General features: G+C 54.5%; 1 protein-coding gene across 1 annotated transcript in view; it reads left to right on the top strand.

Moving 5' to 3' along the window:
- Positions 1–1,205: 1,205 nt before the first annotated feature.
- The window catches only part of AR (androgen receptor), a 59,948-nt gene continuing 48,771 nt past the window's right edge, over positions 1,206–12,382 (top strand). The window contains exon 1 of the mRNA XM_037408521.1: positions 1,206–2,140. Within this exon, the coding sequence (XP_037264418.1) occupies positions 1,206–2,140 (935 nt within the window). The remainder of the gene's footprint in view (positions 2,141–12,382) is intronic.

Raw genomic sequence — 12,382 nt, 5'->3', positions numbered from 1 at the left:
ATGCCACCCTTGCCTTGCGCACCAGACCTCTGCCTTCGGCTGCCACTTTGCTGAGGGGACGGAGGGTCCTCTGGCTGTACAGGCAGTATGGAGGATGCTGCCAAATTTCCCTTGGCTGTACTTAGTTTATTTATCTTCTATGGCTTGTAAAAATGCTTTTAAAAGACTGGATATGAGTCTTCCCGACTGGCTCCACTTCTCCATCGGCAAACAAATGATTACATTTTTCCCTTTGTCTCCACAGGGGCTGAAATTAATGGGCTTGTTTTAACCCCCCTCCAACGAGTGCGATTCCCTGAGCAGCTTGCCTGGGGACGGCGCCTACCAGAAGTTGCTTTAGGACTGTTACAGGACCAGTAAGGGGAGCTCAAGCCTTGTTTGTGATCGGTCCTACACTGCCTGCCAGGCAGGGCTCCTGCAGCCGCGGCGGACCGGCGCCGCGCTGCACACAAGATGCGCTGAGCTGCCGGTTTCTCGCTGGGGCGAGCGGGGGCTGCTGCGGGCGCGGGGACCAAGTCTCCCACGGGGAAGGCAGCGGGCGCCTGGCCCGGCGGGGGCGGGGGGGGCTACGGCCGGGCAGGGGCGCGCGGGCTGCTGCGCACCGAGCCGGCCGGGGCACAGTGGCCAGCAGTGCTGAATCCCGGCAGGGCCGCGGGGAGCGCGGCGGGGCTGCACGGCCCCGCTCCCCTGGCCCCGGCCCCGGCCTCTCGGGGAAGGGGGGCAGCCGCAGCCGCGCTCCCGCTCCGCCCGGCCGGGCGCTCGCTCAGAGACCGCGGTGCGGGGCGCTGTGCCTCGTCTCGTCTCGTCCCGTCCCGCTCCGCCCGCCGTGAGCTGCCGGGCCCAGGAACCGCGGCGAAAGGCGGCGGCGCTACGGGCCCACTGTCCCGGGGCCGCCCCGCGGGGCTGGGAGGGGGAGCCGGGCCGGGGGAAGGCGGGCGCAGGGCCCCCGGCCCCGCCGCAGGTCCCGGAGCGGGGCGGTCTCCCCGCCGCCCACCCCGGCGGAGCCGCCGCACCTGCGCGCCCGCCCCGCACCAACTTCTCCGCCTGTTGCGCGCCCCGCGCGTCCCCGCGGCGGGGATGGGGCAGCGCCGCCGCTAGCCGGGGGGCGGGGGGCGGCCGGGGGGGTGCCCGCGGGGCTCTCCGCCCGGCTCTCTACCCCTGCCTTGCCTCCCCTCGCCGCTTTCGCCGCCGGGCGCTCGGCGGGCATGGAGGTGCAGCTGGGGGTCGGCCGCGTTTATCCGCGGGCGGGAGGCAGGACCTTCCGCGGCGCTTTCCAGAGCTTCTTCCAGAGCGTCTGCGAGGCTTTCCAGGCGCCGCGGGAGGAGCCGGGCGGCAGCCTGCAGCCGCCGCCGAGCCCGCCCGGGGCAGCGCCGGGCTCGCCCGCCGCCCAGCCGCCCCGGGAGCCCCGCGGCGGCGCCGGCCCCGCCATGGGCTCGCCCTTCCCCTGCGCCGGCGAGCTGCGGGAGCTGCTGTGCGAGGCGGGCGCCCTGCCGCCGCCGCCCGAGGCCGAGCCGGCGCCCCGGGAGGACCCGCTGGGCGACAGCGCCAAGCAGCTCTGCCGGGCCGTGTCCGCCTCCATGGGGCTGGCGCTGGAGGCGCCGGAGGCGCTGGAGCCGCTGCACCGCGAGGACTGCATGTTCGCGCTGCCCGCCGCGCCCCGCGCACGCCCGCCCGCCGGGGACCCGCCGGAGCCGCCGCCCGCCCCGGCCGCCTTCGCGGGCGCCGAGGCCGCCCTGGCTGCCGCCGCGCCGGGGCTCTACCGGGGCTCGCCGGGCGCCGCGGCGCGCCCGCCCGCCGCCTTCAGCCTGGCGCCGCCGCCCACCCGTGTCAAGCTGGAGGGGCCGCCCGGGCCGGCGGCGGGCGGCGGCTGGGGCGCCCCGTTCTGCTACGGCACCGAGCTGGCCCCGCCGGGCCCCGCGCCCCCCTGGGCCGCCTTCTTCGCCGAGGAGGAGCTGCCGTACGGGCCCTGCGCCGAGCCGCCCGCCGGGCCCTTCGGTTGCAGGCGCGGGCCGCCCGCCGAGCCCGCCGAGCTCCCCGCCGACGCCTGGTACCCGGCGGGCCGGCCGCCCCTCGCCACCCCCGCCGCCTGCATCAAGAGTGAGCTGGAGCCCTGGGCCGAGGGCGGCTACGGCGACGGCCGGTGAGTACCCGCGTCCCGCCGGCGCCGGGACGCTGCGCCCCGCCCCATGCATCCCGCCGGCGACCCGCATCCGGCCGGTATTCTGCACCCTGTCTCCTGCCGGCATCCCTTGTGCCGCTTCCCACCGGCACCCCGTACCTCGCATCCTGCCGGCGTTCTGCACCCCGCATCCCGCCGGCACCTTGCGTGCTGCATCCCGCCAGCATCCCACGTCCCACCAACACCCCACATCCCACATCCCACCGACACCCCACATCCCATATCTCACATCCTGCCGGCATCCTGCATCCCACATCCCACTGGCACATCTGTGTCCTGCACCCCGCATCACACTGGCACCAGCACCCCATGCCCCTTCGGCTGCCTTGCTGCCTTCTCCTGCTGCCCGGCACTTGCAGTGGCTCCAGACTGCCCCTGCCCTGGCTGCCCCGGCTTGATGTACTTCTTGGCTGTCGGAGTCTTCCCTTGTAGCAAAATGCTGTCAGTTTGGGCTTACTGGGCAAGATTGTTCCAGATACACTGTGCTAAACTCTGGGATTCTCTGCCATCCCCTTAAGGCTGATTGCATTTGTCTCATTGTGTTATGCCTCTGTATCCCCCTTCTCTCAGCTGCTGGCAGTATGCAGGAATCGGGATGCTGCACTCATTGAAGCATGGACCAATCTTGAGACAGTTAAAATTCTCCTTGCACCTTGCTCTGCTGTGAGCTAGATGAATGGAGAATAAGCTGTGCAGACCAAGCTGAAACAGCTGAGCGTATGGACAGAGAAATACTGCACGTGCTTTGAAGCTCTGTTTTAAGTACAGATACAAAATGTGTTTTACAGTAGCAATAAGAGTATTTAGGAATACAGTAGAGGAGGAAAGGTTTGTTTGAGAAGAAGGATTTGATGCAAAAGTAATTTTTTCCTGGTGGATTAATCTCAGAAAAGGAGATTAACTGTCTGCGTAAAATAGGTATACACCATCTAAAGCAGTGGGCACACTGCATCACCACCTTTCATCATGGCAAACCGTGTTGCTGCATGAGAGAATCGCTGCAGCTGAGAGAAATGGGAGTGGGAACGTGGCTGCAAAAGGATCGTTTTGCTGGCTCAGAGGTAGCCCCAGCTGCAGGTGGTTGGTATGGGCTCTGCTTGGGTTTGCATTGTTGGAGTTTTGCACCCACGTGCATGCCCTGTGGTTGTCTGTTTCAAAGATTAAAATGAACAATTTTAATCTTTGATTTTCCCTTTAAATTAGCACAGGGCAACTGCTCATGCTTTTGTGCTTGTTTTGTTGCTTTAAAGCGCTCACAGCTTTACTGGCGCAGTGTAGTAATCATCATCCACACAATAATTTACTCAGGCATTTTATGAAGAAGTTGAGGGCTTGGTAAAAACAAAAGGGATAAAAGTAAGGACAGGTCAAAATGAGTCCAGCTGTGAGTGTCGTACTGGTGGCAGTTGTGTGTACCCTATGTATTTTCCTCTGGAGTCTGGATAAATCCCTGCCAAAATCAGGGCAGAGTGAGCAGGGATGAATAGAGTTGGCGAGGTTCAACTGTCTGAATGCTGTTGATGGATGATGCATGTTCTTGATAGCGAAAGGCTCAAAAATGTGATGGTTTGTTCACCTGCGAAGCCTGTGCAGTACAACCATGCACAGACAGGGAGTATCGCGTTAAGGAAAACAGGTTTGGGCTTAGGTGGTGGTCGGTTGGCAACCATAGGGGCTGGACCTGGGCAGCAGGTAAATTTTGCCCAAGTCTTGCCTTAGTGATAAATGACGTCTCCCTTAATCCTGTGAGAAATACTGTCCCCTCTGCTTCCTTATGGCTCCGTTCAGTGTGCTGGATCTCTGTCTCCGCTTCCCCTGGCACTGCAGCTCTGAGGAGGCCTGGGCTCCTGCTGGCAGACTTGTGCAGGGATCAGTGGAGTTGGAGCTACTGCAGAGACCTTTTAAAATACCATTACCTTGTCCTTCGATCTCTGTTGCTCGTACAGCATTACATGGCTACTGCAAGGGCGTGATGAGCTGACAGTATTTACAACATTCTCTGTGTTTGGATGCAATTTTAAAATGCTGTAAGAAAAGTGGAAAGGTCTTTTGTGGTCTGGCTAAAGCCCTACATGTTATTCACTGCTGGGTTTGTATTTCATCCCAGCAAAGTCTCTATTAACTGGGGCTTTTGATTTTCTCCTGGATATGTAGCAGTGCCAGTGCAATGAGCAGTCTCCGCTGCAGCCAGAGCTGATGGCAGCGGATCGTGTACCAGCCTCCCAGGCAGCAGCGCTGGCAAGGAAAAAGGGTCATGAGAGCTGAACCGCTTCGTTGTAGAGTTCCCTCGCCGGAGGGTGGTCTGCTTTGGACCTGTGCCCCCCTGCAAGCTTGTAACGCTAGGTTTAATTTCCTGCCTTTTGTGGCATTGCATGGAAAGCTTTACCCTCTTAGCCTTGGAAAATGTAGCCTCTGCATTTTCTGAGAGTGTTGGGGCCGCTTCTGTGGGTTCGCTGCAGCTTTACCAGCCTAAGGAGAGGTGCGTGTCAGGTCCCTGCGCTGCTGCAGTGCCAGCAGTGGCAGCTGCGGGTGCAGCCCAGTCATCTTTGAACAGTAAGGAGCATTCTAAGGTGTGTTGCTCCTTGTTCTTTGTCTTTTTGAATGGTCCTGCTTTGTGCTAGCGGGATCGCATCTCTTCCCTCCAGGGTGAAGCTCTCTTCAGAACCCCTGCCCTGCCCTGGTGCAGTCTGTGTCAGGTACAGGTGGGTGTCTCTTGAGTTACACACACATATTCCCTCCCCATTTATGACACTAAAACATGAACAGCTGCGTAATACTTGGGGTCTTTATATATTATATATATATAAAGGTTTATATATATATATAACCCTTTATATAAATGACCATCGGTTTGGGTTTCGAACAGAAGATTTTAAAGCTTTGAGAGAGCAGGGCTGGACTGCTTGTGGGTTTGTTCGGGAAAAATTGAATGCTGGCTTCCACCTCGGTCTGGGATACAGCATGCACAGCTCAGAAAATGATGCTGTCAGCTGCCAGGGATTGCCTCAGGAGCCAACAGATGCGACAGGAGGAATTCAGGTGCCCCCCCCGGCAGGAGTGCTCCTGGTCGTTGTGTGGCATGGTGGGTGCTGTGCAGGTGCTGGGCTGGCTGCTGGCACCAGTGCTGAGCCATGACTGCTCCTGCCCCTTCGCCTGTGCGAAGGGGGGATTTGCTTGCGCTTAGAGGCACTCAAACACTACACAGGGAACTAAAGGCATTAACACCATTTGATTTAATTTAAAGCTTTTGGTGTGGTGTACCTGTTTGTGCCAGTAATGCTTATGTATAATTAGCGAATTAATCCAAGCTTTTTCTACTGTGGACTCATAGCTGTTTATCTTTGTGCTCTGCTTATTGCATAATTACTACCAGTGATCTCTGAGGTGACTAAATAACCTGTTTTAAGAGTGACACACAGCGTTGCTAGAATAAATCCAAGGTTATGGTGTCAAAATTACTTGTAAGACGAAAACACAGCAGTGGGTGAGTGGTGCAGGCCTATTTGGTTTAAGCTAAAGTGGAATCAAAGAAGCAGTGGAAACAAAGGTGATAAAGGGATTTAGGGCATAATTGGCTCAGAAAAATCTGTCCATGTAGTTTCAGATGTTTTTTAAGTGGCATTTGCTATTACGACTGTTACCTGTTTGGTATCCCTGTGTTTGCTGGTCACACCTGCCTGCAGATCCCTTTCTTCTGTTGGGTTGTAATCAGCTTGGGCGAGTGCCATGTGTTTATGCATCACCTGGCATAATGGCTATCTAATCTCTTTGTGGCCAGCTATGTAATTGTGATACCGCTTACAGATAATACCTTTAATAATTTCTACCTATTGAAGGAGGAGATAAGATTCCGATAAAAAGATCAAGGGCAGGTTATTACACTAACAGGTGAGACCAGGCAGGAGGCCATTCTCTGGGCTGCCAGTAGCCAGCTGCCCTGCAGTGCCCGGTGATGATATTGTGTAAATATTTCTTTTGAAGACGAGCTGTGCATGGAAGAATGCTGGTTCTGCAGGCTGTCCCTCTGGCCGGCCTCGTAATACGTACTCGTGGTCCGCAGCTGCTGGTGTGGATCCATGGATGGGAAACTTCGGGTGGCTGGGAAAATCATTGATGTGCTAAAGCTTTTTGATGGTTCCTGATAAAAGGGGAAGAACTGAAAGGTGATGAGGAAGAATATTTTTTTAATGCTTTCTAGTGTAAAAATTCTTTCTCATCACCTTTCAGTTCTTGTCCCTGCTGACAGGCATGACAAGGCTGTTTGAAACACAGCAGAAAGCACCAGTCCTGCCATGGTGCTGTGCCTGGTTCAGAGGAGTCGGGACTCCCCTAGGTGTGAGGTGGCACGCTACCCAGCCGTGGCGGGACGCTTGTCTGTTGCGGCCTGAGTTAAGGCTGTGAAACAAGTGACAGGCTGAGGCTGGATAGCTGGAGTAGCCGCGACGTTGAAGTTCTGCTCGAGCCTGAATCTTGCTAAATAGCAGGGGATGCAGCGAGCCCCTCATGACTGGGGAGAGAGCAGGGATGGGACAGCAGCCGTGGCTCCTTGCTCTTGCTCCTGAGAGCTGCTGCCTCAAGAGCTGTGACATGCAAGCCAAAGCTCATTTATTTTCTTCCATGCTCAGCTAGCTGACTGGTTTTCATTTCATTTTGAAGGTGCTGATTTATGTAGTCTTTCCCATGAGCTAGATTTCGTTTAAATCGATAAATGAGATTTCCCTTTTCCACAGCTGGTCACCTAGGGGCAGCCCATGGTGGCGGGAGGGCAGCAATCAGCCCTTTCGAAAGACGGGCTGTTTGCCTCGATGCTGGGTGCACCGTGAAATCCACGTTGGGAGCCTGGTCCCGGTGGCCTAACTCACAGAGGGATGGGCTGTTTTCTTTTGAAGATGCCCAGAACTGCCCAGAAAACTCTCCAGGCTGGAAGGATCATGGTCCTTGTGGTAACGCACTGGCTGAACCCATGGGCATTAACGAAGTGTTGGTACCCCCAGGCCTCACCCCAGTTTGGTGCTGGAATGGTGGTGGAAGCTCTGTTCGAGGGGCTGGCACAGCCCTTTCCTTTGCCATTAAATTGGGATTTATGTCTGTGGCAATGAGTGAAGGAGAAATAACCATTTCCAGTGTTCTTTATTTTCCAGCTTGCTCCTTCCATTCAGTTGCTTTTGGTTTGGGGCTTTCTTAGTATTTCCGTATCACATACCGAGTATCATAAAATGGTCTTGTCCTTTCCCCCTCCCTCCTCTGTCTGTCTCTCCCTCTATTCCCTCTCTTGCTGACTTCCCCCGGTCCCCAGCTCACCCTTCCCCTCGGGGAAGGGGAGATGCATCACCTCGTTAAGGGACAGGCTATGGAGGGCACGGGTGCGCAGTGAGCTTGTGTGGGACCTGCCCATCCGCTCTTAACAGCACAAAACATCTCCTTGCCTTTCCAGCCGTTCATTATAAAATGGTTGAAGGCAGACTTTGCCCCATCCTCTTCCATGCTTTCTCATCCTCTTCTCCCCGTATCTTGAATTTTTGAAGCTCTTAGACCCTCTGGAAACTGGTTGTAAAGTCTCACGCTTGATATCAACAGCAATTACTTTTCCCCCTGGTTCTCTTAAGTGCTGGTTGCAACAAAAGGAGAAGCTCTACGTGGCACTTGGCATAGAAAAGAGTGGCTGAGAATTCAGAAAATTTCTCTGCATAATGCATGAGAAGCTTTAAAGAGAACGGGTGGGTTTGAGTTCTGCAGGCGTTTTGTGTACTCTGCCCTGTGTTACTGAGGCCTTCAGGGCAGGAAGCTGTAAGGGGTTTGCTGTTCTGCTTGTACAGCTTTTATGGTTTTTTTCTGCTGTTCACAGTATTCACCGGTATTTATTTGTTATGCAGATGATAGCTGTGCTTTGCATTACTTCTTGCAGCCAGTCTGTAGTATAACCCGTTGGCTTTCTTGTTGTGAGACCTTCGTTCCAGCCATGGAGAGCTAGTTAAGAGCTGGTGGTGATTTGGTGCTTTTTCTGAGGACCAAAGGGCACTATATTTCAAAATACTGGTTGTGACTGAGAGATAACGCACGTTTTGTGCCCACGTAGGAACCTGGGACTTTGCATATGGCCACAACTGAAAGAAAAATGCGCCACTGCACAGCTGCACCTTTCCACGAATGTTCCGTTCTTGGGGGGCTGTGGGGACGGGCACCAGCCCCCGGGGCAGGATCAGCATCATGGGGATGGGCACCAGCCCCCGGAGCAGGATCAGCATCATGGGGATGGGCACCAGCCCCCGGAGCAGGATCAGCATCATGGGGATGGGCACCAGCCCCCAGGGCAGCATCAGCATAGCGGGGACAGGCACCATCCCTCAGGGCAGGATCAGCACAGTGGGGAGGGGCACCAGCCCCCGGGGCAGGGTGACCCCTTCCTTCGGGACACTCCTGCCCTGGGGCTGCTGCCCACACCCGGTGGGAGGACACTGGTGCTGCTGGTGGGTGCCAGGCAGTGCAGCCATGGCCACGCTCGGTGATGATCTGCCCCCGTGTTGCTGAAAGCAGCCGTGGGCATTGCAGCGTAGTGGGCTAGCGTGGGACAGGGGCCGTGCCATGCTGAGCAGCCTCTGGCACGTCTGTGGGTGCTCGTGTCGGGAGCGTGTGGCTGTGCCAGCGTGTCCCTGCGGCATGGAGCTGGCGATTCCTGGAAATCTCGTCTGGCACTGAGGAAGGTGTGGGACAGTTCCAGCAGGAATTACAGCAGAAACACTGTAGTGAGGCAGTGACTACAGAGTGCTGTGGGATGCCCGGGCTCCCCTTGCCGCTGCCCCAAGGACCCTCCAAGGCCGCGCTTGGCTCCAGGCAGCAGCTCCCTCTGTGCCCACCCAGCGTGGCAGTTTGAGTTGCATCTCTCGGGTGAAGGGGAGGTAAAGGCATGCGGTACTTCAGAAGCAGAATTCAGATGGGCAGTTCAAGGAAAAAGCATAGTGAAAACTGGAGCTGATCAGAAATCTGTGCATGATGAGGAGAAAAAAATGTGCTCCTGACCTGGGAGAAAAGCTGGAAATGTTGCAATTTATTGCAGAAAGAAATTCCAAAATTTCCTAAAGTGTAGGAAATGTTTTAGTCCTTTGGGAACATTTTGTTTTGGTATGACAAAAGCTGTTTTATTTCACAGAGTTAAAATTAATTTGTAATAGCATTAGTTCAGATCATTGGATTTTTCTGTCAGTCATATTAATTACATTTTTGTATTAGACTGAGCTTCTTCGTATTTTATAAATTGCTGATTTTAAAATGGCTCTTCTGATTTGCAGTTTCAGTATTGGCAATTGTTACTGCAATTGGTTTTCAGTCCTTGGTGTGCTCGCTGGTGGCTGTCCACTGGGCTGCTTCAGTAGGCTGTTTATTTGAAATGGATACTTTCCACTTGTGATTGTAGGCTAAATTAAAAAAAATAATTACAAAGTTAAATATTAAAGAAAAAAGAATTGTATTATCTTATCATCCCATGGAACATTTTAAATTTATCAAATGAGCTTGGGTCCCAAGCAGCCTCTGCAGTTCCTCAAAACCCTCCTTCGCTGTTACAGCTCACAGGAATCTTGACGTAATAGCCCAGCAAACCTTACACCTCCACATACACGTGACTTTTTAAAGGAGGATTTTATTGTTTGGTGTCTCATTGCAAGATGATCTATGTGGCTTAGGAGGTATCAGCTTTGCCCATTTTGCTCTATTCCCCACTGCATTTTCAGGGTGTTAGCAGTCTTGCATGCATTTGCAAGTGGAAAAAAAAAAAAAAAAAGTATGGCATCATGAGCCAGGAGGCAGTGCTAAGCAAGAAGCATCACATGAACCTAGCGGCCTGAAGGGCTTACAAGACATGGTCTTTTCCTCCTCTTTTTCAGTTTATTTCAATATTTGTTGCAATTTCAAGTGAATTGTCTTTTTTTGAAGAATGTTTTCTGCAAAGGGGACATCTATGCTGGAAACCAACACAAAGCAAACACCGCAAAGTCATCTTGGACAGGCCAACTGACTTGTGTCATCTTGGAAGAGGCTGCTTCTTGATGCCACCTCAAATTGGTGACGTGACACAGAGGGCACGGGCACCTTCCTGTGTTATTATCATTAGGTAAGATGTGAGCATTTGCCAGAGCTGATCTCTTCTCACCGTGGGTGAACCCATTTCTACACCATTTCATAGGCATGCAGCAACAGCAAAGTTTTCTGTGTGGGTACCGGATCCTTTCCAGCTCTTTCTTTTCCTCAAGAGAGCCAGGAGACAGCGTGTACAAGAGGTAGATGTCCAGCCTCCCATTTTAGTGGAGCACTTATGCCCGGTGAACAATTAAGAGTCAGATAGTCGTCTCTTAGTACCCGGCCAGGGCCGGCGTGCTGTCCTGTCTGTACTGTCTTCCTCCTTTTTTCACGGTTGTTGGATTACAAACCAAATGGCGGTATTGCAACTTCTCGTTGCTACCAGGGGTTAAGAGGTCTTCTCCTCCCGCACAGGCTGGCACAGATACCAGCAGGGAACACGTGGCGGATCCTTTCTGGCCGCTACAGATCTGTGTGAGAAGCATGCCCAGCAGCATGGACTTAGGAGGACCAGAAACTTGCTCAGGATCCCTCCCTACAGCCTAAGCTTCGTGGTCCAGTGGGTGATGGGTGCAGGACCACTGTCTGGATCTTGTTAGTGTTCTTTGAAGAAGTTGCGAGGACAGCAGTGGATGCATTACCTCCCAGTACGCTGGTAGGACGTGGTGTGTGCTGAGGGGTCACATTGCCAGGTGTTGGGAATGGGAATGCTGTCACCCCAGCACTGAGATCCGGCATTCACCTATGGGGCATCACTGCCCTGCTGCAGCTTGCCTCAGGTGGGAGCGCTACCAGATCTGTGTCCTGCATCCTTTCCCCCTCATCCTTGGCTGCCGAGGGCAGACCAGCTGCCTGAAGGGTTGGTCCTGCAGTCTGGGCTGGGCCAGGCACGCGGCTCAGTGGGTTTGGTTCCTGGATGCCAGATGCTGTGCTTGTGCTGTGCCATATATGGAGCACCGTGTTGCATGTGCACATGCTGTCACCGCTTACCTTCTGTAGCCAGGGGAGCTGTGACGGCTGCAGCCCCCCGCAGCGTGCTCCCAGGGCGAGGGAGCGGGATAGGGGGGGCTGGGGTGCAGCAGTGCAGGAGGTGCTCCCGTGCATCAGGTGTTGGCACGTGTGCGGGTCCTTGCAGAAGCTTGTTTTGCTCTGCATAAGGCAAGAGGGAACGGCCCCAAGTTGCACCAGGGGAGGTTTAGATTGGACATTAGGAAAAATTTCATCACCCTAAGGGTTGTCAAGCACTGGAACAGGCTACCCAGGAAGGTGGTGGAGTCACCATCCCTGGAGGGATTTAAAGGACTTGTAGATGTGGCACTTAGGGGCATGCTTGGTAGTGGGCTTGGCAGTGCCGGGTTAACGGTTGGGTTTGATGGTCTTAAAGGTCTTTTCCAACCTAAACAATTCTGTGATTCTAAAAGCTTTAAATTAATTAGTATAAAGTGTAACTTAGGACTTGACGTTGAATATGAACAGTAGAAGGATGCAAAAAACTCTTACCTGATACAGAAAAGCACATTAATTTTCTTGTAGATGCCTTGTAGTTCAGATCTTTTGCAGAGGTGGGTCATATGACATAAAGCTGAATAAAGATGCTCATTTATTTTGGGGAATGAGAAGCATATCTTAGACTTTACATACACCCTTAGGGGTGAGGACAATACACTGCCAGTGGCCCCATCACTCGCAGGTCTGAGGTAGCGCCTAAGTCAGCAGGGTGGCTGGAGCTTCAGTGTGGCCGTGCAGAGGTCTCCGTTTCACAGGCTGCAGCTGCAGAGCGACGAGCCTCCTTTGGGAAGAGTTTGGGGACCCAAGGGCAGGAAATCAGGGCTGGCTGTTAACAGCATTTGCTTGAAAAAGCAAAAACCTATAAAAGAAGTTGTCTTGTGAACTTCAGGTTTGTGCTGTGCAGCAGAAAGCAGAAATGTTGCTTTGAGAAAAAAGAGGGGGTGGCAAAGGTCGTCGTGTCCCCGCAGGGCTGATGGTGCTGGTGGCGGTGTCCTGCTGACCGAGTGCTTTGCTGGCGAGCGGGACAGGGAGCCTGGCCTGTTGCTGCGCTCCTGTGCTGGTGCTGAAGGATCACTGTGATGTCCTGCGCTCTCGGTGGGAAGCCCCAGGGCTGAGGCTGGG

The sequence above is a fragment of the Falco rusticolus genome, chromosome 14 (genome assembly GCF_015220075.1).
Source record: "Falco rusticolus isolate bFalRus1 chromosome 14, bFalRus1.pri, whole genome shotgun sequence".
NCBI lineage: Eukaryota > Metazoa > Chordata > Aves > Falconiformes > Falconidae > Falco > Falco rusticolus.
Note: the sequence above shows the minus strand (reverse complement) of the source record. Positions and strands in the feature narration are given on the sequence as shown.